Source organism: Oryzias melastigma, unplaced genomic scaffold (genome assembly GCF_002922805.2).
Source record: "Oryzias melastigma strain HK-1 unplaced genomic scaffold, ASM292280v2 sc00289, whole genome shotgun sequence".
In the NCBI taxonomy this organism is placed as follows: Eukaryota; Metazoa; Chordata; class Actinopteri; order Beloniformes; family Adrianichthyidae; genus Oryzias; species Oryzias melastigma.
Window position 1 is genome coordinate 280694 of NW_023416907.1, and position 14663 is coordinate 295356.

At 38.9% G+C, this 14663-nt stretch overlaps 1 protein-coding gene across 8 annotated transcripts in view; it reads right to left on the minus strand.

Moving 5' to 3' along the window:
- LOC112140595 (SH3 domain-binding glutamic acid-rich-like protein) overlaps positions 1 to 14663 on the minus strand; it is a 15259-nt gene continuing 596 nt past the window's right edge. Inside the window, exons 2-11 of one of the 8 annotated variants that reach the window (XM_024263583.2) lie at positions 12900 to 13085; positions 12671 to 12751; positions 10014 to 10076; positions 8084 to 8248; positions 7589 to 7618; positions 5916 to 5939; positions 5644 to 5670; positions 4230 to 4256; positions 853 to 913; positions 1 to 138 (exon numbers count right to left, since the gene is read on the minus strand). In XM_024263583.2, the coding sequence (XP_024119351.1) occupies positions 896 to 913; positions 4230 to 4256; positions 5644 to 5670; positions 5916 to 5939; positions 7589 to 7618; positions 8084 to 8248; positions 10014 to 10076; positions 12671 to 12751; positions 12900 to 13085 (621 nt within the window). In that variant the 3' untranslated portion in view covers positions 1 to 138; positions 853 to 895. The other 7 variants (XM_024263584.2, XM_024263585.2, XM_024263586.2 and 4 more) reach the window with 7 other exon arrangements.

The window sequence follows — 14663 nt, forward strand, 5'->3', positions numbered from 1 at the left end:
AAGCAGTCAAAAGGGAGACAGTGGTGGGTCAAATGCAAGCACATGGCCAGCGGTTTCCAGACGTTTCCAGCGCAGCGTCAGGGAGGGGCCGTCCATCGGTTTGAGTGGGCGGAGGATGGAGCAGGGAGCTGGTTGAAGCTACAAAACAAGACAAGCAGATGAACAAAAAAATAAAAAAAGAGGCCACACATTTTCCGGCTGTCTGAGGCAGCCACCTCTGTGCCTGCGCCACCAAGCGCGCCCACTCCTCCTCAGGCGCATCTGAAAGCTCACTTAGCAGCTTCTTCTAACAAGCCGTGACAGGGATTTGCCAGGGCCAGAGGAAAGATAACAGAAAAGGAGAATAGCTTTGCCATTCCTTCAAATCCGGAGTCTTAAGTTGTCCTGCAGCGGGACTGGGATGAACTAAAGGACAGGCTGGTGAAGCTTTCTGCAGATAGAGCTGCAAATGTGCTGCATTATTTTTACCACCACTGTTGCACCTAAAAGTGTAAGTCAGCAGTAAACAAAACGCCCATTCAAACGCTAAGGTGAAGCAAGGTGAGTTTCAGTCAGCACCTAAAAATAATGCAAAGGCAGAGCCACTTTAATGCAATCAAAGAATAGCACCTCCTCACAGGTAATTTGTGAATTCCAGAGGCTCTGACAGGATGAGTAATTGTGGGTTTTTTTGCGCTTGCCTTTGAATTGACAGTAAGGTCAAGCAGGGAAACAAAGGGGCAGAACAGAACGGTGAATACAGTTCTACCTGGTTGCATGAATTATAAAATGCACAGAAAGCTGATCAACAAAAGGTTTTACTGCCCTCTAGTGGTCAAACAGCAGCACTGACACAGAAAAGTCAGGTTTTACCTGGACTGGTGAGTCAGTTTTCCTCAACATTGAGATGCTTAAACTACTCCTCCTCATCCTCCTGTGAAACAATAAATACAAATTATAATATGCTTGAGTTATTTTGCACAAATATAAGCTGAAAATGATGGTACAATGGGTAAAAATGCAGAAAGTGTGGATGCGGTTACCATTTTTCAACTCAGATGGTTCTGTCTACAAGTCAGTTTGTTAAATTCACTGCAGAAAACTAACAGTGTTTAACAGAAGGAGGTTACAGTCGTCTGTCTGTAGACTGAAGCAACAAGCTGAGATTTCTCCACCTACGACACTTTGCACACACTCAGTGTTTGCTGGAACTAAAGATTGAAGTGCTATTTTATTTCCTCTTTTTTAGAACTTCAACATACAAACATGAAGAAAGAAAGGAGGTGAGCTTGTGTAAAGGAGGCTGTGGAGGGAGATGGTTAAAAATGGTAAAGGAGTAATGTGAGAAAGGTGAGGCTTTGGCTGTGAGAGCAGGGTTACAACTGATGATGGGCAGCTCTTCCGGATGATGTGCACGCTTCAGATGGTAAAAAACAAGCTTTTCCAAGAATGTTTGCAATGTATACAATGATAACGACGACTTTTCATTGTTTCAAGTACAATATTTCTGTAATCACCCAAACTGCTGACTGAGAAATGTCAAATTTAAATAAACCACTCCAAAGGAAGCATTTTCAATGTCTTTAAAGACTCACTCTATTAAAACAAAAATCAAGTTTTAGGTGTTTTTGACATTCTTGCAGCATTTCTCTGATGAGAGAGGACATGTAGAGAGGAGGAAACAATCATTTGATGTTGATTTTGTAGGTTTGTCCACTTAAAAAAGAAAGAAACAGTCTGTCATTCTGATGGTAGGTTCAGTTGAACAGTAAGAGACATAAAAATAAAAAAATCTACATTAAAAAATTGTTACAGGGTGTATTTGCATTCCATGAAGTATTTAAACCCTCTTGCTTATTTTGTGCCCCTAGGTGTGAATGGGTGTGTGAATGGATGTGTGATTGAGGCCCTGCGACAGACTGGCGACCTGTCCAGGGTGTACCCCGCCTTCGCCCTTCAGTAGCCGGGATAGGCTCCGGCACCCCGCGACCCTGACAGGGATGAAGCGGTCAAGGAAATGGATAGATGGATGGATGCTTATTTTGTGGTAAAACCTTTATTTGCAGCACAGAGGTCAGATGTGTTTTTTTTTACATTTTTTTTATATAACCTACCATTATGATGACAGACTGTCAATTTCTTTTTAATTGGGTAAACCTACAAAATCAGTGAGGAATCAAAATCTTATTTCCTCCACTGTATTAAGAAATTTAAATTCAAAATTGTACGTTTTTCTTTTAAAAATGTTGAAGACGAAAAAATTCTGTTTGAAAAAAATCTATTTGTGACATAAAAAAATATGTACGCTCCCTGCTCCTAGCTCTAAGCATCAGGAGGGGAAGGGGGGGCGGGGTTTCTCTGCGACAATGGACCCATGCACAACTTGGATGAGAAATCTATGGAACCAAATTGAGGCCAATATTATTTAAAGGTCAAATAAAACAACTTGGAAAAAATATTGGTGTTTAACTAAAAAAAAAAAAAATTGAGCGTCTGAAACTTTTTGCTATTCTAAAGTAAACTTAATTATATTCAGCTTCAAATGTACTGTTTTTCGGGTTTCAAAACTCAAAATTTCAAATCTTTTTTTCAGTTTTTAAAGCTTTTTTTCCAGTTTCAAATCTAAAAATTGTAGTTTCAAAACTTTTGGCACCATTGGGCCGCATGGGGGCGGGGCTAACACGAAGGACCAATCAAAATCGATGAGGGTTGTAATTTCAGTCCCGGTGCATTCACTGACTTTTAGAAGTGTTATAATTATGATGAGAAAACGGCTGTTTTGTCTGTATTATAATAGTCCAAAGCTGTCCCAACACGGGTGTAAAAAACAGAGTTTAATCACGTACAAACCGTGCATCTAAAACACCGCTCTAGCCCGTTCAAGGCGCCATCTTATCATGTTAAATACAGGCATCGAAAAGGTCCTAATGCTCGAATAAAATGACTAAGACACTGTTATAGCTTCAGTTATCTCCTGTGGCCCAGTGGCTAGTGGACTTGATCTTTAATGTTTTCTCATGCAGGAAATTGAGTTCGAGCCCCACGGTAAACACTGCGGTTTCTTCATGTTGGATATCTTTTTCTTTTGCTGAATTTTAGCAACATTATTATTTTGATCATCCTTAGTGTTTTTTTTATTTTTTTTAGCTCTTCCCCTGTATGTACTTGACTATATACTGTACATACTTTGACCATAATACTCCAAGTTCTCAGAGTCAGTGAATGCACTTTGACTAAAGTTACCATCCTCATGGATTTTGATTGGTCTCTTGTGTTAGCCCCGACCCCATGTGCCACAATGGGGCCAAAAGTTTAAAACCTGAAATTTTCAGATTTGAAACTTTAAAAAAAAGAGTTGAAAGTGAAAAAAATTTAGAAACGGAAATTTAGAGTTTTGAAACCCAAAAAACAGAATATTAGAAGCTGAAAATAATTGTTTATTTTAGAAAAGCAAAAAGTTTCAGATACTTAAATTTTTCTTATTTTTTTGCCAAACACTAATATTTGTTTCAAGTTGTTTAATTTGGGTTTCATTTAATATTGCCCTCAATTTGGCTCCATAGAAATCCTTGTGAACTGAAACTATGTAATAAAAAACATGTTTTTTTATTTTGGCTAAAAACGGCATAATCACTATTTGAAAATAGATCAAAAGATGATCGGAGCGGGACTTTAAGTAACACAACAACAACATAGATACACAAAATAAAGCTTTCTAACCAAAACACTCGTAGCATCACATCAACTCAGTGTGAAATTTCCAAACATAAAAACGTTTTCTTTCACTTATTGTGCAAAAACATGATGTGCTTCCTCCCCTTCAAAGCTTGTCACATCCACTTCCATTCCACTCCGCTCCTAGTGCTCTCGGCAAAGACAAACACAAGCCCTGACTTCTTACCAAAGAAAACGACAAGGCGCCCATGTCAAGTCCAGTGAACCTCCATGCCCTCCCATGCAACATAACGGAACAGACCAACTCCAAGTTCTGTTCATGTTCTCCAACTACATGAACAAAGTTTTCCGCCTGCTCCGGTGGCAGCAGAACAGTGACAGTGTCTCGGTAGACATGGAAAACATCCGTCCGTGAATCTGCTTTTAAACTTCACTTCAATGTCAGATGATGCACGATGTTCACGAGACGGCATGACATGTGGCAAACAGTATTTCTGACCATGCATGAAAATCCCAGTCCTAGTAGGGTTCACGCCATTCCAAACAGCAAAAGCTCATCCAATCCGAACATATACCTCTTGTTCCTCTGCGTCCTCCTCTTCCTAAATGGGAAATAAAGTCAGGGGCGGGGTTGGAGTTAGGTTCAAGTGTATCTTCACAGCTGCTATTACTTCTCTAATTCCACCGTTTAATTCAAATGTAGTCATCATGCTGCACACCATTAGGCACCTTGGAAAAAACTGAAACGTAGCATGCAGTGGAGGAAAGAGGAAGGAAGGTCTGATGTCTACGGAGCCTAAAGAATGGAAGAGGCCACAAACAAAGCAGCTACCTCGGTCCTGAAAGAAAGTGGGTGCAAAGACAAAACAAGACGGTGGAAGGGCAAAGCAAGCGGCAGGAGCTCAGGCAGAGGTTGGAATGTGTCACGGAGATGAAAGCCTTTTCACAGAGCTCCTACAAAGCTGCTCTCTTGTCAACAGGATGGTTTGTACTTCATGTATTTTACTCTGTTTAGGTTTAGTTTTTTATTTTTTTTTGCTTTGGAAACACTGTGTGAAAAGACAGCAGAGTGAAATGTGCAACCCTGGAAATCCTTCGGAGAGCACGTCCTGTTTCCTGACAGGCAGAACTCTGGGAAAACAGAAGCCTCTAAAGCTCTCTAGTTTGATTAAATGAAATGAGTTAACCCTTTAACTGCCTGCTCAACCAAATGGTGGGGAACATATAGAAAGCATGTTTGAAAAAATATTGATTGTGTGTATTAGTCCCAAAGTACGGAGCCCCTAAAGGAACATAGAAGGGAAAAAAATGAAGAAAAAAAAGTTTTTTTTTCCCTAAAAATTGAAGAAAAAAAATATAGTTACTGACTGATGTGCAACAGATAGTAACTGGTGCGCACCAGGTATTATTATTTTTTATTTTTTTAGAAAAACTTTTTTTTTCAGTTACTATCTGGTGTGCACCAGTTATTAACCAGAACATTCTTTTTTCTTAAAAAATCGAAGTAAAATTAATTTTTAAAATTCTTGATAGTAACTGGTGCACACCAGTTATCAATAATGTTTTTTTTTTTTTTTTAAATATGGATAACTGTCTATGTATTTTTAGGCAAAAGATCTTTTTTTTAAACTTTAATTTTTTTTTATTCAATGTCCTTTTAGGGGCTCCGTACCAAGGCAATAAGCAGCAGAAAAAAATACATTTTACAGTTTATTTTATTTTGTTGTTTTCTGGGTAGTTAGAGGGTTAATATTAAAGAGATACACTATCATGTGTCATTACCAGAAAAACCTCAAACTTACTGCAGTTATGTAAGGCTGCTACATGTCAAATTTGTTCAGGAGCAAACGCTTATAAAGCATGAGGAACGCTTGACGATAGGTTGCAAACATTTCCAAAATATAATAACTAAAAGGGATAGATAACGGGAGAAAAACAGGCAAACTCAGAGGGCTTGAGGAAATATGAAAAATTCCACAAATCTACTACCTCAAGCTGCTGAAGTTCTTCCTCCTCCTAGAAAAAACAACAAATAGCAGGTCAGCGGGCCGCGGAGGGGAGCAAAAGAGCACCACAAGCATGCGCTACACCGCTATCCAGAGGAAGGTGAGGATGTCGTGAGGCTGTTACAGCTGGGGAGGAATGAAGATGTTAGCTGAAAAAGAGGGAATTAAAGAGCGCTGGTGGGGAGGGAGGTAATGAGGAGTTTTAACATGAGAACGGATGACTATCAAACTCTCAGTGCTGGAGGTGACGGTTACCTCGGACCGCAAATCCTCTCGTTCCTGGAGGGAGAAAACCAACAAGACATGGACAACAGGGCTAAGACAGAGGTTCAGTCCCATGAAAGGTGTGTGTGTGATGGAAAGCACAAACGATGACACTGACGGGTGCAGTCAAGTACAAACAATGACAATTTCAGGGACGTGAAATAAAATATGCATCAGCTCCAAACTTACCTTAATTAAGGATGTATTCAAAGCAAGAACATTTTTTTAATAGCTGGAAATAAATTAATGTGTCAAGGTGGTAACTCTGACATGAGTCAGATTTTGTAAACTCTTTGTGTAAACTTTATCTAATCTGAACCATGTGACCCAAATATATAATGAAACCACAAGATTCTACAAAAAAATAATAAAGAACCAGGCAGCCCTCATGAGGCCTTAGAGGTTTCAAGAATAAAATAGATCTTCACTTGAATTAAAACTTGATTTTATAGAAGTACATTTTTACTCCTAAAAACACTTTTTTTGCTCAAAGTATTTTAACTCTAGAGTATCAGCAGGGTTTTTGTGAACGTAAAGAACTATGTCACCAAGCCGTGAACCTTATGAATGCAACACTTTTTTAATGTAGACTATGATCAATATTTAACGGTAATAACTTAAATTTAGCAGACACTTCTGTCTCAAATGATTTTACCCTAGAGAACCCATTAAAAATGTAGACTTTTTTTTTGGTTTTTGTTCATTTTGGAACTCAAAAGAAAATTTGTCTGGATACCAGCCAAAGATAAAAATCAAAGAGTCAAGTCAGTTAGTTAATAAGTAAATACAAAATTAGTAAGTACTTAATTAGTTAGTTAGCTAGCTACCTAGTTAGTCAGTTAGTTAGTTAGTAAATGCATACATAAATTATAAAAAGTAATAAAGTATATAGTTAGAAGGAAAGTAAGTAAGGTAGGTAGGTAGGTAAATAAATAAATAAATATCATCAGCCAAAATTTGACACTGTATTCTCTAGAGTTAAAAAGTGTGTTTTATTTAAAAACTAATATAAATGGTAAATGTGTTATACTTGTATACATGAGTTTTTCTACCATCTTAGAAGGCCCGAAGCGCTTTACAGTCACAGACACATTCACAATTCACACAAACACTGATGGCTTTGCTGCCAAATACAGACATCAACCTATAACCAGCAGAGTCAATGTGGGGACTCAAGGTCCAAATGTCAACATAACTAAAAACAAGAAAAACCATAAAACAATTAAAAAATATATTATTAATTATTACAAAAAAAAATAATATACCATGAAAACTTTTGCAAAACAAGTTTGCAAAAATGTAAAACCACATTAGGCAACAAGGACGGCATTCTCTCCTTGCAGCAAGGTCTCTCTGCATTCTGAGCTGCAGCAGGCCCCACATTTGCATCATTTGCAAAAGGAAAGAGAACCTGCTTCCCATCCCATAATATCTAGCTATTCAGCTGACTCATTTATCAGGACTTTAGGGAGGCCTAAAGGGGGATGGGTGCTAAAATTCAAGTTTTAATACAAAAGTAGACACAACTTTGAAAACCTTTACACTGAATTTGATGATACTGTGTGATTCTCTAAGCTTGCATGCATTTCGTTTAAAAAAAGAGCTAAATGAACAAAGTCTGGACCCTTAAATTCATTAAAAGCAGTAATAAATGCATATCTTACCTGATCTTCTTCCTCTTCTGCTTGTGCCTCCTAATGGACGAGAGGAACGGCAAATTAGAAAAAGGAGATGCTTGACAAATACTTTGCATAATTTCAGTGAGGCACGAAAACATCCACACAGAATTCCAGGACAGTTAAGAATGAAATGTTGATAATGTCACGGGGTTTACTGCATCATAAAGAGATATGATTAGAAAGAAAATGAAAATGGGTAGTAAAACCACAAGAGTCGGAAAATTCCATGCAGTTGTAAAGAAATAAAGAAATACGTTTAAAACAGTAGAGGGACAGTTAGTATTTCCTGCATGAGAGTTAAGGAAGAAATGTGACCTGAAAAAAGAAAAAACTTAGAGAAAATCTTAAAGAAGAAGTGAAAATGAGTAAAGAACAAAAAAGAGAGTTTTCCAGAGGTGCTATGAAAGTCTAGAAAAGAAACAAATATTAATAAACAAAGTTAGCCTGTTGTTATGATGGAAACACTGCATCTCCTGTGACCTCTTCATTGTCTTCTTCCCCCTCAGCCTCCTCCTCATCCTCCTCTTCTGCGAGGGCCGTGTCTCCTTCCGTCTCCTCATCCTCTGCCTCACCACCCTCACCTTCTCTCTCTCCTTCCTCCTCCTCTCTGTGTGAACCCCCGTTTCGCTCCTCCACCGGAACCTCCTTGTTGTGAGGTGGAGACAACAACGCGTGATCAAAGAAGACAAACGTTGAACCTTAAATGAAAACTGAATGTGTTCACTGCTGAAAGAAGATCAGGTTAGCTGTTAGATCAAGTTAGCAACATGGGAATGAAGGAGTTAGTCTTGTTGGTAGTCATCCATTTAAGTCAAATGAAGGACCTAAAAAAGCAGATAGAGAAGGCTTTGACATGACATGATGCAATCAAAATTTAAATTATGAGATCTATTCAAATATATTTTAAAAAAACTAAAATCTACAATGGATTTACTTTACAGATAATAAAAGAATAAGCCTTTTTAAAGAGAATTTGAACCCAGTTCTAGTGCAGTTCTGCAGCACGTCCTCAAGGTTGCAAACAGAATATCTTATTTAGACTTTGTCCGAATTCCCTCACAACTCCTGAACCCTTAAGAGACTATTATAGTCCAAAGCACTGGACTTTGGAAGTATACACATTTGAACAGCTCCACAAAATGGCAAACGTCCAATAGAGTGCAGTACAGTAGTCCTTATTCACGGGGGGTTAGGGACCGGAGGTATCCGCGAATGTGTCGAATTTGCGAATATGGAGAACGTTTGCACCAGATTCATACTCATCAAAAACACTTCAGATCATGCTTTGTAAAACACTTATTAAAGGAGTATTGCTTAACATAAAGAGTTCTAATTTAATTCATAACAAAAGACTGTACAACAGTCACTCTGTGTCTCTGTGCTTTAAAACCAGGAGTGCACGCTGCCTCCTTCAACAAATAATAAACATCTGCTCCAGATGATAATTACCCCCCGCGATTATCTTATTCAGCATATCAGCTGATCGCATTTCTCCATGCAGGGGCATAAAGATAGGAGGATGTGCTCACCTCCGCACTCCAGAAGGGGGTTTGCTGCACTCTGCTATGCAGAGATAGACCTAAACAGCGCAGCACCTTCGGACGCAAAAGTTTAATTCAAGGATCTTGAGTTGTCTGAGTTTTTGTAAAAAATTAGAAGAGTACATTAAGAGTACTAAATACAAAACCGCTAATATGTGGAACGGCGAATGAAGAAATGCGAATAAGTGGAGGAACACTGTAATCGGGAAGTAGTGAGTGAAGTTGGACATAGCCTTAAATTTCCCCCCCAAGTTAAATTGTAACCTTTAGCTAAAAACATTTTTTGAAAAGTTTTTTTTTTTTTTGCTTTACCTGTAACACCTAAAAGAGAGAAAGCTTTTGTTCAGCTTGAAGCAATACTGTCTGTTCAGCTTCAATCTAATTCACTTATATGAATTAACAATTATATAATTAAAATTCATACTTATATCATTAATATTATTAATTAAATGTTCAGGCGGTAAAACAGGCTGTGAAACATTAAGGATTTGTGTAAAAAATAACACCTTCACAGTAATTAGGTGGATCCTGCTGAGACTTTTTTTTTAAAGAAAAGCAAAAATAAAGGTGTCAAACAAGAAGATAAAAAAATATAAATATTCCCTAGAATAGCCACTAATACATTTGTTCTCAGGAATGTTAGTTCCAGCAAAAGTCAATACAGAGGTTCATCTGAGGTGATTTTTTTATGCTGTGACAGGATTAGTGAGGAGATTGTGGTTGTTCACTGTGGAGACGTTAAAAATGAAGGCATCAGTTCGAGATCAAAGAGTGAAATCAGGTTATTTGGAATGAAGAAGAGAAGAAAAAGCAGAGTGAAAAGAGTGAAGCATGATGGGAGAAAAAAGTAATAAGGATGATGGCGTTACTGCTGCGTCGTCTGGATGTTCTTCCAGAGTCCCGTTGAGCTCCTTGTCAGTCTGCTCTGCTTCCTGCATCAGGGAAACCATGAAGCTTCACACACATTGAAAATTAATACACAGAAAAGATAACTGCAGATTCTTTTGTGATGGCCTGCTTTAGTAATGTTCAGGTAGAACAGAAGTGTGTACCATTACATTTAACACAGTAAAAGAAAAATGTATCTTATGTAAATGTTATGGACCAGAGAAGTCCTACTGAATTTTCCAGTTAGAAAATGATCAAAATCTTGATTTTTTGACAGCTTTTTAATTATGACAAATGAACAATGACAATCCCTGGCTTTCTTAGTTTATATTTAAAAACTACAACAACTATTTAAAGTCTCACTCCAATTTAAGTGTTGTAAAATTGTTCCTATAGTGGTCTTTTAATTATGATTACGCCGGTTTTAGCTAATATCTAAAAACCTGTGACGTTTTTATGGCATTATTTTCTGCAGCGCAAAAGGAGCTCATCTGATAGAAATTGGCCTGTTGGCGTGGAAGAAACCCTCAGCTGATATCCCATCATCCCACTGTTTACACTCTGCTAGCTTGTGGCCACTCACAGCCCCAAGCTAACATAAGCGGTGAAACAAAAATGGCGAGCAATATTGGATTAATCCAGGTGTGCAGTTTTGAGCCAGATACCAGCTCAGACGAGGACGATGAAGGAAGATGAAGACGTACATGGATCTAGTTGTCAGAGTGGAGCGGAGCAGGTAGCTTGTGTTGCTGCATCACAACTGACAATAAAGCAGCTGGTTTCTATCTGCTCCTGATCTATGACAATTTGAATAAAGAATATAAGAATAAAGAAAAAACAGAATTTAATCTTAGGGTGCATTCAGAATGGAAAAGTCAGTTGGTCCTGAGAGAATCTGCCAAATCCAGCCCTGAACCTTGAACTAAAGGCTGTGAGCAAAAACATGTGACTAAAGATCTTTCCAGTCATTGGCTAGGAATTACACGGGTGGGGCAAAGCAATGAGAGAAAGAACAGAAGTTCTGCGGTTTCCAACCTTGTTTGGAGTGTTCACTTATTCAAACTTTACATTTGGCTGAGCAATTTTGAACTTCTGTATCAACGTCAGATACGACACAAGTCGGTTACTGGCAAGACGACGCCTATGAAGGTAAACTGATAAGTGTTCATGACAAATAGATGGCTGGAAAAACAGTAAGAGACGATGCGTCTAACGTCAAAAGTTTTTTTTTAGCGAGCCTACATTCATCTGACCATATTCAATGAGTTGCCATGACTCATTGTTGCTCTACATATGTACGCGACTCACCAGTTGGTTCATTTCAACTCTGTCTACATCGCATTATGCCCGGCTATGGTGGCCGTTTAGGTCCAGTTGTTTTGCTTCAAGCTCTGAGCCCATTTAGACTGGAAAAGGTTCAGGATAAACTGGAGCTCAGACCGATTGGAATTGAACCGAGAAAACCACAACAGATGGGTCAAGGAACATGATGTTCCTGGTCCCGGACGAGGGCCGACTTGGATGTACAGTATTCAGTATTCATATGAGTTAAATTCTTATTGATGCTACAATCACCAGCCACCTTATTAAGCACACCTGTCCAACTTCTTAACACAAATTTCTAATCAGCCAATGAAATGCCAGCAACTTCATGTATGTAGGCTTGTAGACCTGTTCAAGACAATCTGGTGCAGTTCAAACTGAGCATCAGAACGAGGACAATAACTGAAGTGACTTTGAAAGTGGCGTGGTTGTTGATGCTAGACAGGCTGGTCTGGGACTACTGCAGCAGAAGAATACACCTGGTACAACTCCTGTCAGCTAAGAACAGGAAAGTGAGGCTACAATTCACACAGACTCACCAAAACTGGACAATAGATGGTTGGAAAAACTTTGCCTGGTGTAATGAGTCTGATCTTTTACAACATACAGATGGTAGGGTCAGAATTTGGTGTCAACAGCATGGAAGCATGAATCCATCTTGCTTTGGATCAACAGCACACTTTGGGCCTCTTAGTACCACTCGAGGAAGGTTCCAACACCAAAGCCTACCTGAGTATTATTGCTGACCATGTCCATCCCTTTATGACCACAGAGTACCATCTTCTGATGGATACTTCCAGCAGGATAAAGCTCCGTGTCATAAAGCTGGAATCATCTCAGACTGGTTTCTTGAACATGAAAATGAGTTCTCTGGACTCTAATGACCTCCACAGTCACCAGATCTCAACCCAAAAGAACCTTTGAGATGTGGTGGAACGGGAGATTGGCATCATGGATGTGCAGCCACAAATCTGCAGCAACTGTGTGATGCTTTTATGTCATTATGGACCAAACTCTCTGAAGAATGTTTCCAGTATCTTGTTGAATCTATGCCACCAAGGATGAAGGCAGTTCTGAAGGCAAAAGTGGGTCCAACCCAGTACTAATAAGGTGTACCTAATACGTGGCCATTGAGTGTATTTTGCAGGTGTAGCATCACATATAGAGACAAAATCATGCTTTGAATGTAAAAACAAAAAAATCAGATGAGTTCTTAAAAACAACCATTTCTCCAAACAAATAATGATAAAGTATTCAACAGAAGTACTTTCTAATGTTTTGTTTTAGTAAAATTAAGAAAGAAATTAGCTCCAACCTTTGACCCAGGTGGGGGAGGCAGGCCTAGAAAGGTGTACACTCTGTTGTCCTCTTTGGCATCAAAGAAGGTGTCATAATCCTGCAACACAGTGAAAAGAGTCATCTTTAAAAAACAACTTCTGCACTAACAAGAACGTTGGCCTCTGAAGCCAAACCCTCTGGAATGGCTTGATGACCCTGGAGGAATAAATACACCTTGTTATGCTTGCATGTATACGCGTGCTCACCCCACAGTAGCTCTCTTCATTAAAAATTTGTGGAGGAAGGGGGATGCCGTTGGAAGGCTTTTTCTCCTCCGGGACATTTTGCCTCATCCACATGCGGTTCTGCTCATTGCAGGCGATGTCCAGCTCTGTGTAGTCCACCTTCAGAGCATCCAAGAACGAAACCACATCCTGCTGTTTCTTCTTGATCTGTTAGATAGGGATGAAAGCATTACTGATGAATGCACAATATACTGGGATTATTACTAATTTTAATAAAAAAAAGAATATCTGTTAATAATAAAGGGTTTAAATAAATTCATAAATGCTCTACTTTTTTGTATCCAATTTATTTACTTAAAATTAACTCAAAAAACATCTAAAACATTTGTGGTTTTTTTTTTCAAGTCATCTAATGCTACGGTCACAAATACACCTGCCACTGTGTGGTGGGGAGACATCACAGAATCAGGCCCTTGATATGGACAGCTATCGTCCGGAGACATTTACATATCGTCCCATCAGAGCTATCGATCCGGCTGCCACCACCCAGTTGTTATCAGATTTTATAATGGCGTTATCCCCTTCTCTCTATCACTGGATAGATTGCCACCACGCAACCTTGAAATGTGCATGGGCGGCCACTGACCGATGACAGCTTTTTAAAAAAAAAAATCATCCGGTCACCGTAAAATTGTTACTTTTCCTAAAAAGTTTCAACGATAAAGTGCTCCTCCAAAGAAAATCATGTTTTTTAAGTTTTTAACATGTATGTGTGGCATTTTTCTTCTGAAGGAGAACAAATATAATAAGAAGTTATTTCATTTTTGGATTTCCAAGGATTTCTCCTTTTAGATCGCTGTCAATCAAACGGTCGCTTGAATTCCTGAGCTTTGCTTACATCACAATAGCTGGCCCAGCTATAGCGTAGGGGCCGGAGAAGAGAATATAACATCCCACTTCTGTGCTGTAAAGGATTGTGATTCAATGAGAGGCCATACTGATGCTGATGTTGCAGCTCAGCACCAAAAGCCACACCCACACAGAGGAGATTTTGGAAAAGGAGGCTTCAGATCAACAGGAAAAATGGCTTTTTAAGACATTTAGGATGTGGGATCTTTGTTAAAAACGTCACAATCCTAATTAAAATCACACTGGGAACGTTTAAAGAAAAAATGTTGTAGGGGGACTTTAAGTCAATATATAGAGGCGAACTTCCGCAGTGAAATTTCGGCGACGGGCGCAGGGTATCAACCAATCAAGTTCAAAGAGTAGAAATAAACATTCAACATGGCGGCTCGAGGATTTTCATCACGAACTACCATCCATTTTCTGAATCTACGGGGGCCGCCAAGTACCCGGAAACTGTCCCAGTTACTGTTGGTAGAAGGTGGATAGACATATATTCAATAGTTTAAAGGAATTTTAACGTTTAAAATTTGACCTGCAGTGCAGTTAAAAAGTTAAAACTAAAAGTTTCATCACATATTACTCTAATTCATTTAAATAGGGTAAAGAGAAAAAAAGGACTCATATTTCTGTAGTCCATGCAAATAGGATTGAAGTTCATGATGCAGATTAGAACTGATAATCATGGAGCAATAGTAGGTAATGAAGTTCTACATTGAATCCAATGCATTTAATCGTGAATAGAGTTCGATTTAGGTTGAGAATACAAACGAGAAGCCTTTCTTGGTGGTGCAGCAGGCCTGTGAAGTGGGCCAACAAGCCCAGCTGGGTTTGCCTAAAGTAGATCCAGGGGGTGGCTTCACCCTCCTCTGTGCAGCT